Raw genomic sequence first — 22,640 nt, 5'->3', positions numbered from 1 at the left:
GCCCGGCTGTGCTGGGCGGGTGCCTTGGTGAGTCACTTCCTCACTCTCTTCCTGCCTCAAAAAGCTCCCTCCCAGCTTCGGTCCCAGCTCCTAGCCCTGCAGGGCGGCCCCTTGCTGCTTGGACCCCCTGTGCTGCTCTGTTCCAGCCAGGCCATCACACAGCAGTGCCCGAGGACACCTCGGTCCCTGCCCCAGATCTCCTGCTCCCTCACCATCCTCTGAAGCCTCGGGGTGCCCAGCAGTGACCGGGCCAGGGGACGGGGTGCGGCTTTGCAGTCTGGTGCCGGGGCCAGGCCCCTGCATTTCCCTGCCTCCAGATGACTTCCTGTGGCCTGCAGACTCCGGAGCTGCGACTCTGTCCGGCCCCTGCCCCTGCACCTGCAGCGCAGTCCACCCTGGCCGTGGTGGCTCCATTCTGCTCAGTCCCCTTGGCACTGGGCTTTTAGAAATGAAGACCCCATGTTTCGTGGCATCTGGACGATGGGGTCCAAAGACTTGTAGGGCCTGTCTGCCCTGCCGTGGGTGTGGGGCAGGGGAAACGTGATGCAGGGATGGAGTCTGTCGGTTTAAATGTAAATGGCCACAGGTGTCCTGTCACTGCTGCCTCGGGGGCACAGTGCACGCTGAGCTCTCAGGGGAGTGGCCCCTGCCCTGCCGATGTGCATGGACACGCAGGAGTTCTGGTCTGGGCGCTGTCTTCCGTTCTGCTGCCAGGCGTGGAGTGAGTAGAGGAGCGCCGCCTGGCCCCTCCTGCCAGCCTGGGGCTGCACCGGCCAGCCCTCCACGCTCCTTCGCCTCCCTCCACGGCTGCCCAGTGGAGGCAGCGCTGCACCTAGTCCAGAGGCCCCTCGGGCAGGGTGTCAGGCGTGTGGAGCTGGAGGGTGGGTGGCCCAGGGCGGCCCTCAGTGGGGGTCTGTTTATCTCTTACCTAGTGGAACGGAGCATGGAGGGAGGGAATGAAGAGCTTCCCCAGCCTTGGCCCTGGGGACCTTTAGGGTGGGTGGTTCCTGCTGTGCGGCCCTCGAGGACACTGGAATCGCCCCAGTCCTCGGCTCCACCCCTAGATGGCAGCAGCTTTCCAGCGTGGCGATCAGCAACATCCCCAGACCTTGACCAATGTCCACAGGCAGAGGGGGTGAAGGTAGATGGAGACGTGAAGGACCAGGCCACTGGGCACTGGGCAGGGAAGGCCATGTCGAGAGCCTGGCACATGGAGCGGCCACCGAGAAGGACGCTGCATGGGGTGGGGAGGCTGACAGGCCACCCATGGCCGGGCCACAGCACAGCCCACAGAAGGAGCCCCGGGGTGGGGCTGCACGCTGGGCGTCTGGGGTCCGAAGGCCCGGCCTGTCCACCCACAAATCAGGACCACGGGGCACGGCGCAGCTCCTCCGTGCCCTGGGCCTCCCACACCGGCGTCCCACTGGGTGCCACCCCAGGGGGCTTGGTTAGCAGCTGAATCTTGCTGTTCCTGGAGTGTGTGAAGCTTCAGATGCCCAGGCATAGAGCTAGGAAGCCAGGGCCGCCACCCGTGTCCACGGTGGGATGGCAGGAGCCGCACATGCACCTGCTCTCACTATTCCGAGGTGACCCGCTGCTGCAGTGGGTGCCGTGCCTGTGTGTTCGTGCGACCTTGTGTGACCTTGTGCGACTTGGTGCAGTGCGTCCTGTCCGAGCTCAGGCTCCCTGTGCTGTGCCGGGCTGTGACTGTGACAGTGGCCGCCGTCCTTGCCCTTCACTGGGAGGTGTCACAGGCCGCTGTGCTTCGGGTGACCTGGGCCCTGGCATGCGTCCCCGAGCCCTGGGGCTGCCCCTTGCTTCACTGTGCTGTGTTCGGGGAAGAGTTGCGGTGGAGGGAAGGGAAACACTCTCCCCTCAGAGCCTGGGAGGAGCCTCCAGCTGCGCAGGTGCGGGCCGGGCCACAGCCAGGCGCAGAGCCAGCCCTGACCAGGTGCGGCAGCTCCACGGCTCTGGAAACTTGCCGTGGCCTGGATGGGTTTCCCGCCTCAGCCCAGGGCCTGCACTGAAGGAGCCGTTTATGAGCTGGGCCTGGGCACCGTCCCCAGGGAGGGCCCATGCGGCAGGAGCTTCACGGCCAAGGACAGCCGAGGGCAGGCCTGGGGGACAGCCGCCCACGCCCTGTCCTCACACCTCCTCTGCAAACACCGACTGCGGAGTGGCCGAGGAGGCCGCGCTGGGCCGCTGTTGACAAACAGCAGGCCGGAAGTCGGCACGGGTTTCCTGGGAGGCTACAGCCAGGCAGAGAGGGAAACTGAGGTCCACTGCTGCAGACTGAAGAGGGGGAAGGGCCCCAGCGGCCCCCCTGCCTCAGTCACCAGGGGACAGAGTGGAGCAGGCACCATGCGACCTTACCCTGCGGAGAGCCCAGCACGGAAGGACGGGGCACTCACTGACGGGTGAGGACAGCTAGGCCGGGTGGCACAGAGGTTTCTCATTAGACCCTTGAGAGCTGAGGGTGCCCGGCTTCCAGGGCGGGGAAGCCCAGGTCACAGGACCGAGAAATCCATCCCGATTCCCACAGCCACAGGCCCAGCCCCAACACCATTCCCTCCTCAGGTCTGGTCTAGCTCCAGGCCTGGTCTGGGGTCCCCGGAGGCCCAGGGTGGTGTGGGGTGCCCTGCGCCTCACAGAAGGGGACCAGCGAAGGTTGAGGAGCAGACACATGGTCCCCACTGCTACGGGGCACCCGCCCGGGCCAGCGCTGGCCCAGAGGGACTGTGAGTTCCGCACTCAGTGTCCAGGGCCCGGGCCCTCTGTGTGACAGACAGAGCAGTGCTGGACAAAGCAGGCAGGCCGGGAGGACGTGCTCAGGAAGGGTTCCCAGGACCTGGCTGGGGACCAAGCAGCCCAGGGGCCGGGGGTGAACGGGAGCCCAGGCTCTGAGGACCCTGGGGGGAGCAGGTGGCTCAGCAGGTGGCCCAGCCTGCTCCCCAGAGTGACCATGAGGCAGGGGTGGGTGTGGCTCGGGGACCCTGGGCCACCTCACCCATCCGCCCCCACAGCCTGCTGTGGTTCAACCCGAGGCCCCTTCCCATGGGCATCTGCAGCCACATCTGCTGTCGGGTGTAGCTGCTGCTCACACCCTGGGGCTGGAGGACCTGCAGGAGGGCAGGGGCCTTCGACCTGAGCTGTGGGCTGCCGGGCTCCTCTGGGGGAGCAGGGCCGGGGTCCCCGCCACTCAGGCCAGGCCCAGCTGTTCAGTGAAGAAGCAGCCCCGCCACCAGCCTGCCGCAGGGCCCGCACGGCCGCCTCTCCCCATGGGTGTGCCCAGCGGCCCTGTCTCTGCTCTCACTAGGGTGCTGGATGGCCCGGGCCGGCCTTCCGAGTGTCGGAGATGGAATTCATTAGGGTTCAGGGGAACACGAGCCCTGACAGAGCCAACCGTGCAGAGCAACTGAGGCCTGCAGAGAAGCAGGAAAGAGCACCGGGAGGTAGGGGGTCAGCTGAAGGGACAGGCACACTCCAAATTCAGAGCTGATGCCGGAGCCCTGCGAGACCTCACTGTCCCCAGAAGGTCCAGCTGTGTCCCTCGCCAAGCAGCCCAGCGTCTCCAGGGCCGAGTGCGTCAGTGGGAGGGCTCAGGGGCCAGGGGCCCGGGAATTGGAGGAAGTCTCCCTGTGAGCCGGCTGGCTTTGCCTCTCCCAGGCTGACCTGACCATCTTGTGTCTTCTCAAGGATCAGACCTGGGGACTGTGGGTCACGCACAGTGCCACCCAGAGGACTGTGCCCTGCCATCGAGGGACACAGCTCTGGAGCTCAGAGGAGCACGGAGCCCACTCCGGCCCATCCTGGTCTGCAGCACCCACCCCTGGGCCTGAGCAGGCTCCTGGGTGGACAGGAAGTGGCTGCGGCCTGGATGTGGAAAGGCAAGGGGGAGGAATGGACCCGGCGAGGTGTCCTGCTGGAGATATGAGGGGTCCCTGGGGGTCAGAAGGCGAACGCCACCAGGACGAAGGCAGGGCTGGGCCCTCCCTGCCCAGTAGCATCTCCCCATGCTGTGTGGTGAGCAGAGCCGGAGGAAAAGCCCAGGACAAATACACCGTCGCTGGAAGTCAAGCCCGGAAGTGTCCCGCAAACTCCGGGGCCGTGCTTGTGAATCCAATGCAGCCCCAGCCAAGTGGCAGCATCGAGGAGAGGGGGTTGCTGGCACTGCCTCTGGATCCCGAGGAACCAGAGTGCTTTGGAGGATGTGAGCCAGGTCGGTTCCTGCCTCTCCCCAGGAGCCACTGCTGCAGTGCAGACTCGGATGGCTGAGTTGAGGGACCCCAGGGACCTGTGCAGCCAGGGGCAGGTGGAGAGGGGCCCAGAAGAGGGGCTCCCGGGTGACCAGGGTGGGCATCGCCAGGCCTGGCCCTGCCCTGGGTCAGAGGCCCTTGAGTTAGGTGAGTGCAGTTGGCACCAGTCTGCAGAGCAGACCGGTGGGAGACAGGAGCTTTTGGTACACAGCAGAGGCCTTGTTAGTGGGGCCCTGGGTGAACTCCAGCCCTGTGAACCCCACTTGCTCAACTGTGGGGTGGGGTGCAGGAGCTCTGCCCGAGCCAGCTGTGACGGTGAGATGTGACCGTGGGAAGCAGGCCCAGCACATGGGCGCCCTGCAGTGGCTGCTGTGCTGCCCCCCGGGCCCCACGGCCGGGAGAGCACACCGGAAAGAAGTAAAAGTGGGGGCCGGTACAGTCACCGACCTGGTTCAAAACCCTGTGCCATGGGTGGGCCAGAGCAGCAAGGAGTCGAGTGTGCAAAGGCTCCCGAGTTCCGGCCCTTGGAAAGGAAGACCTCTCGTGCAGCTCGCACTTCAGCCCCATGCTGCAGGAAAACTGTTTCCTCCTGCCTGTGCATCTCACTGCCTTCGTCTTGCCTGTGCAAGGACGTCACCCGCTACCCGGGTGCATTACACCACATTGGAACCCAGCCTGGTGGTGCACGCCTCTAATCCAACACTCCGGGAGGCTGAGGCAGGAGGGCCATAAGTTCGAGTCCAGCCTGGGCAGCTTATCAACTTGGTGAGATCCTGTCTCAAAATAAGAAATACGAAATGGACTGGGCATGAAGCAATTCAATCCCTAGGACTCGAAGGAAGCTACCAGGTTCTTACTCCTTACAGTTAATGTGAATTGCGGCTGGATGTTGCTCCCGGTCCCTCTTTAGTTAAAGGAAGCAGGAGAAATCGCTGCTGAGGCGCTACTCCTAAGCAACCCCAGCTATGGACGCAGAGGTCCCGAGAGCAGGGCCCGCCAGGTGTCCGCTCCAGAGACTTTCTAGCTTCAGTTTCCTCGTCCCGAAAAGGTGGTAACAATGAGCATCTCCTGCGATGTGTGTGAAGGTCAAGGAGACAGGCAAGAGCCCTTACCGACTTCCGTGTCATGCAGACGTCCACGCGTGTGGTTCCCCTTCCCCGCCGAGAGGGAGCACTGTGCCTGCCCTGCAGAGCGGGGACCAAGCAGGTCACTGACCACTCGGAGACCCAGGCCCGTGGGTGGCTGGAAATTCGCTCCTGAGATGCAGGGGAAGGTGGGAAACACTGACTTCCAGGCAGGGGTGCAAGCACCAGGCAAGGAGGTGGCAGTCGCCCGAGACAGGTCCCAGCACTGACCCTGATGAGCAGCACGGTCACCAGGGCCTCCGAGGTCACAGAGCAGCTGGCTGGCCTGAGGACACGGCACCAGCTCTCGGGAGCAGAACGGGAGGACGCTGAGGCGGCAGCCTGAGTGGGGCCGCTCCTGGGAGGAGGCCCAGGCTGGCCGGGGTCACCCTCTGGGGCCTCAGGGTGCAGGTTGTCAGTGGGGAGAAGCGCAGGACTTGGAGGCCGTGCCTGCCTGCCGGTCACAGATAGACGCGAGTGTGCGCCCTCAGCCAGGCTCTTTCCATCACAGTCACCAGCTCCGAGAGTTCAGGAGCGAGCACTTTCCTCAGAATGCAGTGAGTGCCCTCACGGTGCCCACAGCAGATGGCGCGGTGTCTGGAGCTGAGCCCAAGCCTCGTGCGCGGCCCTATGCTGTCCCTGCTGCATCCTTGCAGTCCACCAGGCCCTCGCCCAGAAGGGCCCGGCCGCCCGCTGGCTGCCGTCTCTGTCCCCGGCCCTGTGCCCTGATAGGACCACACTGACACGCATCCGCCCCGGCACCTCCTCCCTGCACCAAGCCCCCCCCGGAGCCCCTTCCTCCGGTCCAGACCCTGAGGGGCCCCTCACCCTACAAACGGTGCAGCCCCAGCACAGGCGCAGTGCTGGCCCCAGGACACTGGACCCCCTCTGTCCCAGGCAGCTCCCTCCTCCGCCAGCATAGCAGGTCCCCCACCCTAAGAGCGGAGAGGCTGCCCCTCTGCTCAGCCACCTTAGGTTTATAGCCCCTGAGGCGGGCACAGCTACGGCCCCTGGGTTCGAGTGGTGACCGCGCCCTGCCCCTGTCCACAGGTGACTGCTGGCTGCTGGCCGCCATCGCCTCTCTCACCTTGAATGAAGAGATCCTGGCGCGCGTTGTGCCCCTGGACCAGAGCTTTCAGGAGAACTACGCTGGCATCTTCCGCTTCCAGGTACCCAGGTCCGGCTCTCTGTCTTGGAGTTTACCGACGCAGGCCTGGCGCTGCTCTGGGATGACAGCAAGACCACAGGGAGCGCACAGCCTGCATGAGACACGGTGGGGGGGGTCGGGCAGGGACACGGGACACGGGGCTCAGGAAGGGATCCCCAAGTGGAAAGCCAAGGTCGTGTCTGAGGCTCAGAGAAACTGTCGAGCCGCCCTCCTCTCGGGCTGGGAAACAAGGCGATGTTTTCCAGAGATGAGTGTAGACTTGGATATGGGTGCCCTCTGTCCTTGCTGGCTCCGTGGGGACAGGCACCTCTGGGAATGGGTGTCTCCTCCCGGGACAGGCTCGGGTCCCCAGCCACCACCCCTGTCCCGCCCGCAGTTCTGGCAGTATGGCGAGTGGGTGGAGGTGGTGGTGGACGACAGGCTGCCCACCAAGGACGGGGAGCTGCTGTTCCTGCACTCGGCCGAGGGCACCGAGTTCTGGAGCGCGCTGCTGGAGAAGGCCTACGCCAAGTGAGTGCCCGCCCATGCTGACCCAGAGACGGGGCCTGTCGCCAGTGCCCAGGGCCTGTCCACAATGCCCAGACTATGTGAGGACTTTTCCACACAGGAGTCCAGCAGTCCAAAAGCACTGCTGAACCCAGCCTGGGCCTGAGCTCCAGGTCGCAAATGCAGGGTGTTGGCTTCATGCCGCACCACGGGTGGCAGCCGTGTCCCTCTCCCAGTGGCTCTTCGGAGCCCTAAATGCCGAGCAGCTGCTGAGCAGACTGGCCCTGAGCCGTGAGGATGCAGGGGGAACCCCGTGGGCCTAGAAGGTCCTGAGGACCTGGTGGGGTCAGCACCAATGGGAGAGCTCAGGAAAGCTGGCCAGGGAAGGCTGGTGCCCTCCTGGTGCCCAGTGAGAGCGGGGGACCCAGGGTGACACGCACAGGCCATGGGCAGCGCTGGGGGTGTGAGGGCGCCTCAGCAGCAGCCCCGTGCCCCCAGGATCAATGGCTGCTATGAAGCGCTGTCGGGGGGCGCCACCACTGAGGGCTTCGAGGACTTCACTGGAGGCATCGCGGAGTGGTACGAGCTGCAGAAGCCGCCTCCCAACCTGTTCAGGATCATCCAGAAGGCGCTGGAGAAGGGCTCGCTGCTTGGCTGCTCCATCGACGTGAGTGCGGGTGCCCTTGGCAGCCCACCCGGGGCCTGGCGGCTGGCAGGAGGCCCGAGCAAGCCTGGAGCCCACTGCCCCCACTGAGGGTGCGGTGCAGCCCTGCCCACAACAGTGCTCTTCAGCGGGAAGCCGGGGTACCCAGGCAGAAGCCAGGTCGTCTGGGGTGCAGGTATCGGGGTGATGGAGCCCCAGCCTCCCCATCTCCCTCCCCCACAGGGCTGACCCCTCTCCCACTGTGGGGTGCTGGGGCCCACAGCTGTCCCCTGGCTCCATCCAGGGTTTCTGGGTCTTGGGAAGCTGTCAGAGGCACCGGGAGGAGCCGTTTCCTCCAACAGACATGCTGGCCACCCCTGTGGGCTGGGAGGAGGGCAGAGGCACCTGGGACCTCACCCTGGGGACATGGACAGGAAGCCCTGGCTTGGGACCCAAGCTCTGTGGACTTTAGGTGGATTCTCCGAGTCCTGCAGGCCAGGGTGAGGCAGGGACTTCCTCCTCCCTGCCTCTCCCCGCCCACCCAGAGGCCACGAATGTCTGCCTGAGACGGGGCAGGGGGTCTGAGGCGTCTCCGGTGCCACCGAGCCAGTTCTGGGAGCGGGCGGCCGTGCAGTCCCCCTGCTGCGGCCTCTGTGCTGAGCGAGGCCTCCCCAGGGCGCCCCCTCCCCAGCCGACCAGTCCACCAATGCACGCGGTGCTGGATGGGAGGCGGCGTCCGGGGAGGGCGGCCAGTGGTGCTGACCGTGGCCACCTCCGTAGATCACCAGCGCCGCGGACTCGGAGGCTGTCACGTACCAGAAGCTGGTGAAGGGGCATGCGTACTCAGTCACCGGGGCCGAGGAGGTACGGGCGGGCGGGTGGGAAGCGAGCGGGTGCGGCTGCCCAGCAGGCCCTGCGCTCTGCCCGAGGCATCTGTCACAGCCTTGCCCTGGACCAGCCCTGCGTAGCTCTGCCCTGCCTGGCGTCTGTGCCCTTGAAGATGCCCCGCCAGACTCACAGAGCATCCTCAGTGCTCATCTGCCTTTGGCCCCCTGCCCAGCCGGCCCCGGGCGGGCTTCTCAATTCCTGCCCAAAACGCGTGCAGGGCCACTGTCACCATGCACTGTGGCGGGCGGCCCAGCCCAGCCCACTCCGCTGCGTTCTTTACTGAGATCCGTCCCTCCGAAGCACATCCCCATGGTGGGCCACACAGCGCAGGCCCCCAGGTGCATGTTCTCCTTCCCCACCGTGCCTGCTGCCCAGGGCTTGGGGCTCAGCCTCCCCTGCCTCTCCCGCCTCCTCAGGTGGACAGTTCCGGGAGCCTGCAGAAACTGATCCGCGTGCGGAACCCCTGGGGACAGGTGGAGTGGACCGGGAAGTGGGGCGACAAGTGAGCAGGGGTGCCGAGCTGGGTGGCCTCCCCTCCCCTCCCCTAGGAGAGCCCACTGAGATGCAGACAGGCGCCGTGGCCGGGCAGGAAAGTGCCTCGGTCGAAGTCACGCTGAGCAGGCGGCCTGGTGCCTGGAGGCCCCTGGTCTCGCCGGGCTCCCTTCCAGGTTGCCGCGGGATCAGGAAGAGGCCCCAGCAGAGCTCCGGTCTGTCTCTGTCCCGTGCCAGCTGTGTTGTTTCCCTGGTCCCGGGCATGTGCCCGCCCTGAGCCACACTCCTGGCAGCATCCATGTTCTGTAAAGAGCTTTGTTCGTCTTGTGTGTGGCTCCATCTGGCTGGGCATCACCCTGTCCGGTCTGGGTCCCCATGGCAATGGTGGCCCTGGCCCGGCTGTAGGGGCTGTGGGAGAAGTCTCTGTTTGTTACACGCGTGTTCCTAAGGCCTGTGCCACTGCTCTGTCCCTAGCTGCCCAAACTGGAACACAGTGGACCCAGAGGTCAGGGAAAGGCTGACCGTGCGGCTCGAGGACGGGGAGTTCTGGTGAGGCGGGCAGACACTGGGAGCCGGGTCAGCCCCGAGGCAAGCTCACTGCCTCTCGACCCCTGTCTGTCTCTCTCTCCCCCTCTCTGTCTTTGTGTGTGTGTGTGTGTGTGTGTGTGTGTGTGTGTGTGTGTGTTCGCATCTGTGCATGTGTGTGCACGGACTGGGGACTGAACCCAGGGCTTTTGCACTGAGCCACATCCCTGACCCTTATTTTGGGACAGGATCTCACTAAGTCACAGATTACCCATTCGGGACTCAAACTTGGGCTCCTGTCTCAGCCTCCCAGAGTGCTGGATTTACAGGCAGATGCCACCGTGCCTGGCCCGCCCAGTGGTAGAAAGTTGGAAGCAAGAGCGGGCTCATTATAGTGAGGGCATAATGTCTTATATTCACTGCAAGACCCCGCACAAAACCATCCTCAGCCTCGGGAACCTGTCGTCTCACGGTGGGGTCCCCCCCAACCCGTGCTGCTCAGGGCCCCTGGAAGGGCAGGGGAGGTGGGGTGTTCTCCCAAGGGCTCTGCAGACCCCAGCAACCCGGGGCACTGTGGACCCACATGGCATGTCCACACTGCTGTGGGATGTCCTGCAGCTCAGCACGTGTCCTGTGTTGTCCCTGCTTCAGACAGCGCCCCAGGACTGGCCCAAGCTGCCCCGATGGCAGGGCAGCACAGCCTTCTGCTAGGTTGCAGGTTCTGGGGCTCCAGCGCTGCTCAGCCTGGCCTTGACCCGCCTGTCAGCCCGCCCAACCTCAGTAGGATCAGGGCTGGGGCCTGAGCTGGGGCCTGAGCTGCAGTTGATGCAGAGTTCGGGTCCCTCCTTGCCAGGATGTCCTTCGGCGACTTCCTGCGGCACTATTCCCGCTTGGAGATCTGCAACCTGACGCCCGACACCCTGACCAGCGACACCTACAAGAAGTGGAAGCTGACCAAGATGGATGGGAGCTGGCGGCGGGGCTCCACCGCGGGCGGCTGCAGGAACTACCCCAGTGAGCTCCGCCAGCCCAAATCCCACCCCGGCCCTTGGGACCCCCTCTCCTGAGCAGCCCGGCCCTCACCCTGCAGGCGTTTCCTCGGGACGGGCCGTCTTCGAGGTCCCCAGCCCTGGGCCCGCCTGGCCACCTTATGCTGAGCTGCTTCATCCAGCTAGAGCCAAGACAGGGCCTGCAGTGCTTCCAGGCCCCATGACAGGGAGGCTGCCCACAGCTCTGTGCACCCCGGGGTGCTGGCAAACCTGGCAGGGCCCAAGGAGGTCTCCCCGTCCAGCTCCTGTCGATGCTCTGGCCCCTGGAGACTACACTGATGTGGGTGCACATGGGCTCCGGGCGTGCTGCCCGCCTCCTCTTCCCAGCAGACCCCGCCACCATCTGCTCCCTCACGAGGCAGGCCCGAGGCCAGGGAGCCACAGGGATTGGAGCCAGGAAGGCTGAGGGTTGCTGTGTGCGCGTGCCTGTGTGCGCCCACAATCCTCTGCTGGCTCTGTTACGGGTGGGGACCCGAGGTGCAGTGTGCACCCGGCCCATGGGGCGCGGGGCCTGGGACCAGGGATGCAGCCACCAAGGGGAGGCTCCAGCGGCTTTGGCTCTGACCACCTTCCCCGGGAGGCTCCACTAGGAGGCGCCCAGCCCCAGGCCGAGCAGCCTCAGGAAGTCCCACTGCTTCCACGCCCACCCCTCAGGCTGCTCAGGGAGCCCCTCTGCCCCTCGCAGACACCTTCTGGATGAACCCCCAGTACCTGATCAAGCTGGAGGAGGAGGACGAGGACCAGGAGGATGGCGAGGGCGGCTGCACCGTCCTGGTGGGGCTCATCCAGAAGCACCGGCGGCGGCAGAGGAAGATGGGCCAGGACATGCACACCATCGGCTTCGGCATCTACGAGGTGGGCCTGGGGCCGGGTGGGTGCACCTGCCCCCTTCTGGGTGCCCCTCAGCTACCCGGAGACAGGAGGGCTGGCGGGCAGGGAGCTGAGGCGCACAAAGCCCTGGGGGTCCTGCGGGCCCCACAGGAGTCGTCCCTGCTGCTGGCCTGGGTCCCAGGTCCCCAGCCCCTCCCCAAGGCCCAGCAGGCTTCTCAGGTCTTCTCTAGAATGGTGGACTGGCTCCCCATCCTCTCCCACTGTGGTCACCCCCAAGTACCAGAACCCAGAGGTGACCGGGCTGAGACCAGAGCCCTGGTCCCGTGAGAACACTGAGGGCTGGACAGAGCCACGGGCCCTTGCTCAGCCCAGCAGGGCTGCTGCTGGCCCCGGGCAGCGCTCAGGACAGGACAGAGAGATGGTGTCCCCAGGGCCCGCTGGCTGCACCGCTTCCCTTAGACGGCCTGCCCATCTCAGCCAGAGCACCGCACAGCCTGTCCTGGCCGAGGCCCAGCTGGGCAGGGACCGGGAGCTGTCCCCTCCCTGTGTGCTGTGTGGCCTTGGGTTGTGTCGTGGAGGGAGCAGAGCAGCCGGCCTCAGGGCCGCTGAGCGGTGTGTCTTGCTTCAGCAGGTGGACCCCGCTAGGGGCTGCAGCCAGCCCCCACGGCCGCCCCATGTTGACCCTTGGGTCTGGGGGTCACCATGGCCAGAGGCCAGCATGGGGCCGTGACACGGAAATGGCAAGGGCCACGGAGCAGGGCTTCCACTGCCCGCGCTGTCCCGGCACACTGGTGCCCACAGACGGCCTCTCCCCGGGAGTGGGCAGGCCGCCACCCTGAGAGCGTCTCTGTGGGAAATGCTCTGCTCCTTGGTGACACGCAGAGCTGATGGCGCCGGGCTGCAGAGGGGAGCAACCGGCACTGCTTCCCAGACCCAAGCGCCTGCCCTTTCTTTTGCAGGTCCCAGAGGAGGTACGTGCACCTGCTTCAGCCTCCCCAGGTCCGGGGCCACCCACGCAGGGAGATTCACACCGCAGAGCGCAGGGGTGCTGGGCGCCTGAGGGCCAGGGCTGCCAGGGCTGAGTCTCCCTGCACCTGGAGCCTGCTGAGGCTGCTGGGATGTGGAGCCCTGAGCTCAGGGCCAGGCTGGGAGGCCTTGGGGGCTCACCTCGCAGACCACAGGCCGCACGAGGCTGAGTGCCCATGATGGCCGTGCTGCAGACACTTGTCACGCACTATGGTCACTGTAGACACCGCGGGAGCGTGGCGGAGGTGGGCTCCAGCCCCGAGGCCAGGCGACCCCTCCATCCGCGCCAGCCTCTGTGAGCACGAGTTAGGTCCCAGCAGGCCCAAGAGGCCACAGTGAGGCCGGCGTCCTCGGCTGGGTGCCGCGCCTGTCTGCCTTTCAAGGCCTTGGCTCCCTGGCTGGACAGCTGGGCCCTTCCTGCCCAAGTTCGGCTCTGCTCCCCTGGTGCATCGCCCAGCATCCCCCGGACTCTTGCTTTCCACCTGCAGGGAGGCCCGGCTACGGCGGGAGGGTGGGCCCTGCAGACAGAGCTATGGACAGCGGCCCCGGCCCCACCCACCTCTTCCAGGAGCCCTTGGTGACCCAAAGCAGGCAGCGAGTGCGCTGTCGTCCGAGCGGCTCCGAGCGGCTCTGCATGGCACGGTGCTGCGGTGCTTCCACCCCAGGCTTTCTCTGCTTGCCCCTCAGCTGGCCGGGCAGACCAACATCCACCTGGGCAAGAACTTCTTCCTGACGACCCGCGCCCGTGAGCGCTCGGACACCTTCATCAACCTGCGCGAGGTGCTCAACCGCTTCCGGCTGCCCCCGGGGGAGTACATCCTTGTGCCGTCCACCTTCGAGCCCCACAAGGACGGCGACTTCTGTGTCCGTGTCTTCTCCGAGAAGAAGGCCGACTACCAGTAGGTGCTGCGGCGCTCTGACCCGCCATGCTCTGTCCCTGTGCCTCTAGGGGGCATCCTCGTGTGGGCAGAGAGGGTTGTGGGGGAGTTCTGGGGCCGTCAGCGGAGCCCGGGGGCTGCCCGATGGCTGTGCCACTCAGGGTGGCTGGGAGACGCACAGAACCCAGTTCAGTTGGGCCTTCAAATGATCTCGTGGTCCTCCCATCCACGGCCAACACCAGACTCTCTGTCACCTCATGCGGAGGGGCTGGCAGTGCTGCAGAGCCTGCCTCGGTGGCCCCAACCCCAGGGCTGCCCCACCGCAGTCCGGGGGTCTCTGACCTCCCCAGCTCCTGGGTCCCCTTGGTGGGCATCAGGCCCCTGTCCACGTGGCCTCGGCCCGAAGTGGCGCCTTCTCTCTGGGCACCGTTCCGACTGCTCGTACAGCAGAGCCACTGTGGGGCTCAAGAAAGGGACACCAGCTCTAGGCCCTGGTACTCCGGGGCTGGCGGAGCCTGGGCCCGGATGCAGGGAGCCCCCTCTGACTTTGGGCCACGGATGTGGGCCCCAGGGCTGGGCTGGCCCTGTGGAAGGCGGAGGGCCCCCAGCAGAGGTGGGTCCCTGTGGGAGGACAGGATGCAGCCACAGTCACAACCGTGGTCCCAGCCCCTGGGTGGGGCACCTCCTGCACCCAGCACAGTCCTGCTGAGGAGGACACAGGACACGACTGGGGCCACAGTGACAGCCCTCCCCTCCCGGCCAGCCACTGTCCCACAGAGGGCCCAGACCCACGGCTCCCTCCAGGCCGGGCCCCAGCACTGGCTTCCCTGTTCCGGCCCTGTCCTTCCGGCAGTCAGGTCGTGGGAGCCCAGGTCGGGGCTGGACAGGGACCCCCCAAGCTTAACAGCCCTCCCGGGGGGCGGAAGGACATGCCATGTGAGGGATGGAGGGACCACGCCCTGGGGGGTCCTGCAGCGGGGCAAGGAGTCAGTGGTGGACCCTGTGTGAGACAGCCGTGTCGCGAGTGGCATCACACGCGGTCCCTGAGGGCTGGAGCTGGGGACACACCCAGAGTCCCAGCTGCACACACAGGAGGGCCGCGTCCGGATGGTTCTGCAGACGCCTGGGACGCAGCCTGCATGCCCATCCTGGCCAGGGCCTTCACAGTCTTGAGGACTCACAGAGCTTCCTCCCATTTCCAGGGCTGTGGACGACAAAATCGAGGCCAACCTGGAAGAGGTACCTGCCCACCTCTGCCTCCTCCTCTGCAGGCCCCAGAGCTCGGGGAGTAGAGGAGATTCCTGGCGTCCTGGGGGCCCTGTCACCTGCACGTAGAGGCATCGGGATGGCGCTCACCGGCATTGCCGGCCCCGCTGGGACCTGAGGCCCGGTTAGAGTAGAGCAGGAAAGGCCGCTTCTGCCAGACATTGATGCTCGAATGCGGAACCCCTTCCCGGAGCTCAGCACCATCTCGGGGCCTCTCCAGCCGTCCTTCATGGCGACCCCAAGCCCTCAGAATGGGAGCCGAGAGGCGAGCCGGGAGGGTGACTTGGGGGTCACTGAGGTCCCCACTCACCCTCTCTGCCCTTGCCCTGCAGATAGACGCTGGCGAGGACAACATCGATGACGGCTTCCGCAGGCTGTTTGCCCAGCTGGCGGGGGAGGTGGGTGCCTGCTCTGGGACCCCCTTCCTCGGGGTTCTGGGTCTCTGTGGAGGCTGTTTCACTTTCTCGGTTCCAGGCAAAGGAGGCATGAATCCAGGCCTCACCCTCCGTATCTGGGGGGCTGGAAGGGCTTCCAGCAACGATGAGAGAGCGGCAGCTTCCTGTCCTCCCCCCAGCAGAGCCCCCGTCATGTCCTCTGTTGCGTGGGGCTTAGCTCTCAGTGACCACCATGCTCCTCCGGGCCCTCTGCCCCACAAAGCCTCCCAACGCCACCATGTGTCGGCCCCGAGCCCCAGCCCCCGTTCCTCCCACATCCCAGAGCGGGCACGGAAGGCACCTGTCTCCCACTGCCTGCTTCACCTGGCCCAGGCCTTGGGAAGGCAGAAGGCTGCAGGCACCTGGCTTCAACCCTGCGGCTGCCACCAGAGTCCGCCTCAGCCTCAGCGCAGGCTGCCGGTGCCCTCGGAGCCCGGCGAGAGGCAGAGGGCCAGCGGGTCTTGGGGCCAGATGCCCGTTGCAGCCAGCGCTGCCCGATGCCAGAGCCCAGGCTGGAGAGGACCGGTGAAGGCCCTGTGTGGCACAGAAACGTCGAGCTCTGACGGGAGCGGGCTGGGCAGAGTGGCTTGTGAGGGCGGGGACAGTGGTGCCAGCATCACTGGGCATGAGACCCAGTCCCAGGTGCCACACACCTGGTGCAGGCCCCCAGCCCCACCAGAGCAGTAAATGCGCTCTGCTCACTGTCCACAGGACGCAGAGATCTCAGCCTTCGAGTTGCAGACCATCCTGAGGAGAGTGCTGGCGAAGCGTGAGTGTGCCTCACCCCCTGTGGATCCAGGGGACACGGCCCTCCCCAGCTGGCTGCCCCCGGCCTCCTCCAGGCCACGGCTGGGGAGAGTCTGAGGGACTCAGTGGCTAAGAGTACAGGTTTCCCGGCCCCAGAGGGCAAAGCTGGCCGCCCTCCGCCAGCCGGCCTGGCACCTGACCACACCCAAGGCTGTCTGACTCTGTCTCCTCGTCTTCTTAAAAATGGCCCAGTGTCTCAGGGGAGGTGACACGCCGGGACCCACATGGCTACAGTGACCCTGGGAGTCAGGAAGCACCCAGAGCTGCCCAGCTGTCTGGCTACCTTTAGTGGGAATCTGTAGTGATGCCTCACTGATTGGCATAAGGGAGAATCAACGTCCCATCTCACAACAGGCAGGGAGGCGGCTGCCAAGCCTCAGTCAGGTTGTTCGGCAGTGAGCCTCCTGTCCTCACGGAGCCTGTGCCGCAGAACCAGCCATGGCTTCTGCACTCCCTGCAGTGGCCAGGAGCCCGGGCCAAGGAGGGATCAAAACTGCATGGAGACTGGTGCAGCCGTGGCTCCCACAGCCCTTCTGGTGTAAAGCACACCCAGGGTGGACTGCACATCCCCTCTGTCCACACTGCAGGAGGGAGAAGTACACTTCCCCTCGATTACCGTGCGGGCCACCCTGCTGGTGATGAGGCCGTCCAGAGGGGCCCAGAGTGTCGGGAGTCGGAGCCGAGGTCGGAAGCAAATGCAGCAACTGTCACACTCAGAACCCTCCCCTGGGGGGGCTTGGGAAGTCCCGGGCCCCTGAGAGCCCCCTTCCCCCTGGGTTGAGTGCTCTGCAAGGCGAGGTCAGGCCAGTGGGTCCTCTGCCTCAGTCTGGCCGCAGCACGAGAGGACAGGGTTTATCCTCGAGGCCAGCAGGCCCGAGGTCCCAGGGCGCTTCCGGCCCGCCGCTGTCCTGAGCCGCAGACGGAGGCCTCATTGTCCTCGTGGATGGAGGGCAGGAAGACCCAGGCCGCACTCGGCTCGGGGCTCCCAGGGACAGCAGCTCAGGACAGGGCAGGACGGGGACAGCCCCAAGGCTCCCTGCTGCCTGGGGACCTGATGCACCTGTAACAGCCTGTCCCTGCCTGGAGAGCCTGGTGGCTCAGGGGTGGCTCAGGGCAGCCTCCCGGCCCTGGGCCCTGGCTCAAGGGGCCACAGACTCAGTGTCCACACCCGCAGGAGACGGCTGACGCCCTGCCCTTCACGGGTCTCAGCCTGTGACACACAGCCAGAGGCTGCTCCCCGCCCTTGGGGAGCTTAGAGGTCCAGCCCTGTCCCCTTCACTTATTTAAGAAGCACTGGGCCGTGCACTGAGGCACACTTGTAATCTCCACTACTCGGGAGGCAGAGGCAGGAAGATCGCTTCAGCTCAGGAGTTCAAACCAGCCTGGGCAACAGTGAGATTCCTTCTCTAATAAATGAGTGAATAAAATTAAAAAACAAAAAGCACCTTTTAAAACCCTGCTGGCTGCAGCAGACAGAGAAGTCGGGCAGATGCGCATGTCCTCTGCATGGGCAGCGAGGCAGCCCCCGTCTGTGGCTCTGCTGAGCCATGCTGCTCCGGTGACGCCTGTCCCGCTGTCTCTCAGGACAAGACATCAAGTCAGACGGCTTCAGCATCGAGACCTGCAAGATCATGGTGGACATGCTGGACGTATCCTTCGCGTTGCAGGGGCTGGCTGGGTGCAAACCCCAGCCCGAGCGCCCCGACGCGGCTCCCCACAGGGCGGCTGTCCCAGCCCTGACCTGCCTTCCCATGGGTGCAGCACACCCACAGTCCCCTGCCCAGAGCAGCCTGGGGTCTTTTCCTGAGTGATATTTTGGAAAATATTCCCTAAACCGTGAGTTCCCTGATGAGCCTGTGATCCCAGCGCTCTGGCAGGCTGAGGCAGCAGGATTGCAAGTTCAAGCCCAGCCTGGGCAGCTTGGTGACTTAGCAAGATCCATCTCAAGAAAAAAATAAAAATAAAAAAGTAGGAGGGCTAGGAGGGCGCTCAGCATGAGGCCACACTTCAACCCCCAGCACCTTGAGGAAGAAATGTGCAGTGTGAGTGAGCATCCCCTTCCCCTCTGCTCCGGCCCTCCTCAGCCACCCTCCTGAGAGCGGAGGGCCCCTCCCGGTCCTGTGGTGTGGGGCCAGGAGCAGGGACAGGTCGCCTTCCCTGTATGCCCGGCCCACGCCCCAGGGGGCTGCCCAGATGAGTGTCCCTGGGGCCTCTCTGATGCCTCTGGTGATGGCAGCCGCTGGGCCGGCCTTGTGCCCCTGCTGCAGGACCCCCGCAGGCAGAGATGAGGTCTGTGAGGTGGAGGCGGGCGTCCTGGAAAGCCCCGGGCAGGGGACCTGGCGGGCGGGTGACACTGCCCGCAAGCTTTCCTTGACAGAGGCAGTCGGACGGGAGCGGCAGGCTGGGGCTGAAGGAGTTCTACATCCTGTGGACGAAGATCCAGAAGTACCAGGTGGGACCCCTGGGGTCTGGTGGGGACACTGTGGCTGTTCCTCCTGGAGGGGAGGGACATCTCCAGGGGACAGACTTCCCCCGTCACGGAGCTCGAGGAAACAGCAATGTGAAGACGGACAGACAGACCTGGGGGCCCACGCCCTGCACTCCCCGGTGAAGTGGGTGCCAGGAGCCACCTCCAAGGGCTTCCTGAAAAGGGACCCTGGGTCCCTGGGCCTTCAGACTGCAACAGCTCAAGTACCAGCCCCGCTAAGGCCCTGAATGGGCCCATGGCAGCCGGCAGCCCTGTGACAGCCACACGTGGAAGGGACGGCCAGTGCCCGTGGCTACGTGAGCAGGGACCTGGGCGCCACGGCCAGGCCAATGGGGCGCAGCCGGAACCAGTCTGCTTTGCTTCAGGTCATGATTTTCCCAACCCTCTTGTGTGTTCCAGAAAATTTACCGGGAGATCGACATAGACAGGTCTGGCACCATGAACTCCTACGAGATGCGGAGGGCGCTGGAGGAAGCAGGTAACCCTGTCCCCGTCCTGTGTCTTGCCTGTCGATGCTGGGCACTGGCTCTGCTCGGTTGCTGCTGCTCCCCACACGAACACCCGGCCCACTGTGGCCACACGGCCAGCTGGCCTTACAACACTGTGGCAGCCCTGCCTCCACGTGTGCTGGCATCAGAGTCCCGGCCTGGCGGGGAGCACGGGCAGTGCGGGCCACAGCAGACGCCCACACCCCCTTTCCTGCAGAGCTGGCCAGGCGGGAACAGCCTCCCAGCCCAGCCCTTCCCAGGCCCAGCTGTAGGTAAAGCGTGGTGCCCAGCAGCGGAGACTGGTGTGCTCGGGGACAACAGGACAATGCCGAGTGCTGTTCGCGGGGACACAGCACCCCAACAGCAACCCCGAGGGCAGCCCGGGGTGGGAAGGGCACCTCCTGCCACCAGGCTCAGCAGCCCTGCCCACTTTCTCAGGGGTGCGGGCTGGCAGAGGGCTCCTTCCCATCAGGGGCACTGCACACCCGCTCACAGCCACTGCCAGACCTCAGGCCTGACCTGGGGAGCTGCCAGAAGCAGGGCAGGCTCCGCGCTCCACCTCAGTGTGGAAAGAGGAAGTGGGCATTAGGCTTCTCCACCAGAGAGAAAGTGGCTCCACGGTGATTCCAAGCTCAACACGAAGGGGCGCGTGGCTGATGTGAGGCAGCAAGACCAGAAGGGAGGGCGGCGCTAGCTGCCAGGACCAGCAGCAGCAGCACCGGCTTTGGGAAGCAATGCCAGCCTTAGCACAGCACAGGTCGGGGCCGCTGTGGGCGCTGCAGGTGGCAGGCCTTCCCCGGCAGTGTTGGTCACTTGCCCGCCCGCAGGGTTCAGGCTTCCTTGCGAACTGCACCAAGTCATCGTTGCCCGGTTTGCAGACGACGAGCTCATCATCGACTTTGACAACTTCGTCCGGTGCCTGGTTCGGCTGGAGACGCTGTTCAGTACGTGCTGCCTGGGGAGCACCAGGGTCCTGCTCTGCAGAGCTGCCGTCCCTGGGCACGGTCACCTGACCAGAGGCGGCTGCAGGAGCCGCGCCCACCGGGGTGGAGGGAGGACCGGCCGGGCCGTGGCCTCCTCAGTGACTGACGGGCCGGCCGCAGTGCTCTCAGCCCTCGCACGGCTCCCTTCTCCCCACAGAGATATTCAAGCAGCTGGACCCCGAGGACACCGGGACCATCCAGCTGGACCTCATCTCTGTAAGTCACAGCTGTCACGAGGGAGGGTCCGGGGCTCTCGGTGCGGCTCGAGGACCCACTTTCTGCAGCGGTGCTCTCAAGCCTGGTGGTCTCCCGGGAACAGGCCGGCGGGCGGCTCATCGCTGTCCCGACTCTCGAGGCTAAGGACACCCGGCCTCCTCCCCGAGTGTAGCACAGGTGGCCAGTGGTGCAGGAGGGGCTGAGGGGCCCTGGACGACCCTTGAGTGAGTCTTGGGAAGGCCTGGTGCTCCTCAAACAGACCCACTTAGGATACTTCAGGAAACTGCTTTCTTGCCTCCCAACCCCCTTTAAAATAAAACTCGGCAGTAAATATGTTTGCCACTCAGTGATGCCCCAGTAGTGCCCACCCCTCAGGGCTCACTCATCCACATTAGCTGGCACCCACTGTCACACAAGACTTGTGCCATCTGTCGACAGAAGGCCCCTGGATGAAAGGGAGAGGCCAGCTGTGGGAGGCCGGTGCTGTGGACACCACACACAGGCCACAGGGAGGGGGCAGGACAAGGCCAGTGTTGGGTGGGCGGCAGAGTCCCTGTCCTGACCCCGTGTGACACGGGAGCCGGCAGGCAAGGAGCACAGGGCTAGGGGCCGGCCCTTTCCTTCCATTCTGCCCTCTGGAAGGCGCCAACACATGCAGCTGTCTCCCTGCTGCAGCGCTTTGGAAACACCTTTACCCAGTGGGAAATCCCGCCTCACTGGCATTGCCCGGGCAACCTGTCCCCACGCCCACAGTCCCAGCGTTGGCAAGTCAGGCAGCCGTGGCGACTGGGGTGCCTTGTCCTACCTTGCCCCGGCCCGCTCCTTCCTCCCTTCCACTGAGGCACTGACGGGTCCGGCAAGGGCACCCACAGTGTGCTGTGATTTCCCAGTGCAGCCCTGGGTTCCACCCCAGGGGCTCTGCAGAGGCCCTGCCCCGGGTGTGTCACAGACCTGGTCAAGGGTGGGACTGCAAGCTCCCATGTGTACTGGGGCCCTGCGGGGACCTCCTGACCCAAGCGCTGCTGAGCGGGTAGAAGCTCCACACAGCAGGCAGCTGAGGAAGGCGTGTTAGCACTCAGCCCTGGCACAACCCTCGGTCTCCCAGAGTAATCCGAAGGTGCCGGAAGGGTCCGAAGCAGTGGCTGACACGACCGTGCTCTCCTCTGCAGTGGCTGTGTTTCTCGGTGCTGTGAAGGGGTGCCCAGCACGCCTGGAGGCTACAGAGGACCCAGGGACTGAGTCTGGACACCTGGATCGGGCTTGGCACTGTGGGACATTACGTACACTGAGGACTGTAGCTGAGAACACTGTCTGAGATAGCCAGACTGTCCCGCCAGGTAGAAGGTTTGCTTATTATACAAGTGCAAGTGAGCTGCTTAACCCCTGACAAGCCCAAAGGAAGCCTACACCTACAAACAGTACCCACTTTTCACTTTGACACGCTTTCCTGTTCGGAGCAATGCTAAACCAGGAGGACAAGGAGGTGTTTTAAATCAGTCTCCAGGCCAAGAGTAACGGGGATGCTGAGTTTTAAAATGCAGAGGTGGCGGCGTCGCCCCCCCCAGCAGCCCAGGGACAGTGGCCTCAGCAAGGCAGCGAGAGCCCGGGGAGGAAAGCGCCCTCCTCATGGGCCAGATGAGAGCAGGGCGTGCACAGTGCTCAGGTCCTTGTACACGCTCAGCCCTGGGCCTTCACAGGGTCCCACACGTGACTGGTGAGGCTGTGGCCAAGCCAGGCTGGTTGCAAACTGAGGGCTAAGACCCTGGCCCTGCACTCCGTGTCCTCGGTGCCTTTCCGTGGTGAGGGAGGGCGTCCTGGAGGAGACGCCGCAGCTGCTTCTGGGCCTGACCTCGGGAAAGCTGCGACACTAAAACCATTGCCTTTGCCTTACCACCTTCCTAGTGTCCTGTTGAATAAAGTTGCCCGACAGCCACCCCGCGCTGTGTTTTCTTCCCGGGGGCACCTGAGGGGCGCGTGGATGGCTCGTTTGGCTCTAAATTCCCGCATCGGGAAGAGGAAGCTTCCCGCCTTTGATCAGACGTCGGACACAGTTTGAGGGCAGAATGCTGCTTCTCGGTCCGTTAGGGACTCGGGAGCTGGGCAGGGACCCACCAGGGAGCAGTGTCTCCCCCTAGTCCCAAGGAGTCATCAGATCGGGAGATGCCAGGGGACCGGATGGGGAGACACTGTCCAGTTCTTCCTGCAGATTACAGGGCGCTTCCTGCTCTGCTTGCCACGTGGAGCCTGAGGCCGGGAGGGGAGGCTGGGTGTGCGGTGACCAACGGTGGGCAGCAGGACACAGCCTAGTGGTCTGGGGCCAGAGGGTGGCTGAGGACGGGCCAGCGACTGGGCCCAGGGGCAGAAGGGCCCGTGGAGATGCCAGACCAGTGCCGACTGCGGCACTGACCTGGCAAGGACTTTGCTGTTTCAGACCTGAGAAGATGAAAGAGGTTGAAAAAAGAAATAGGTCTGAGTTTCTACCAGCAAACAGAAGAGACCGAGAAGCAGTTGGGGAGGGAAGGGACCCGGGTCCTGGCTTCCCTCCTAATACAAAGCGTGGCGACGCCTGCCTCGCAGGAGGTGCCCGGCCTG

At 64.9% G+C, this 22,640-nt stretch overlaps 1 protein-coding gene across 1 annotated transcript in view; it reads left to right on the top strand.

Annotated features, from left to right (window-relative positions):
* Positions 1–21,981, top strand: part of Capn2 (calpain 2) — a 29,279-nt gene extending 7,298 nt beyond the window's left edge. The window contains exons 3-21 of the mRNA XM_004867430.4: positions 6,431–6,549; positions 6,925–7,058; positions 7,533–7,701; positions 8,458–8,541; positions 8,982–9,067; positions 9,532–9,606; positions 10,436–10,596; positions 11,317–11,486; positions 12,422–12,433; positions 13,176–13,387; positions 14,569–14,605; positions 14,965–15,030; positions 15,778–15,835; positions 17,458–17,522; positions 18,257–18,325; positions 18,761–18,839; positions 19,677–19,793; positions 19,990–20,048; positions 21,218–21,981. Coding sequence (XP_004867487.1) covers positions 6,431–6,549; positions 6,925–7,058; positions 7,533–7,701; positions 8,458–8,541; positions 8,982–9,067; positions 9,532–9,606; positions 10,436–10,596; positions 11,317–11,486; positions 12,422–12,433; positions 13,176–13,387; positions 14,569–14,605; positions 14,965–15,030; positions 15,778–15,835; positions 17,458–17,522; positions 18,257–18,325; positions 18,761–18,839; positions 19,677–19,793; positions 19,990–20,048; positions 21,218–21,241 — 1,796 coding nt within the window. The 3' untranslated portion in view covers positions 21,242–21,981. The remainder of the gene's footprint in view (positions 1–6,430; positions 6,550–6,924; positions 7,059–7,532; positions 7,702–8,457; positions 8,542–8,981; positions 9,068–9,531; positions 9,607–10,435; positions 10,597–11,316; positions 11,487–12,421; positions 12,434–13,175; positions 13,388–14,568; positions 14,606–14,964; positions 15,031–15,777; positions 15,836–17,457; positions 17,523–18,256; positions 18,326–18,760; positions 18,840–19,676; positions 19,794–19,989; positions 20,049–21,217) is intronic.
* Positions 21,982–22,640: the final 659 nt, after the last annotated feature.

Source organism: Heterocephalus glaber, unplaced genomic scaffold (genome assembly GCF_053883595.1).
Source record: "Heterocephalus glaber isolate CG9 unplaced genomic scaffold, H.glaber_assembly_v1.0 deba00001067, whole genome shotgun sequence".
Classification (NCBI taxonomy): Eukaryota; Metazoa; Chordata; class Mammalia; order Rodentia; family Bathyergidae; genus Heterocephalus; species Heterocephalus glaber.
The sequence above is the reverse complement of the archived record's forward strand: the minus strand, read 5'-3'. Positions and strand labels throughout refer to the sequence as shown.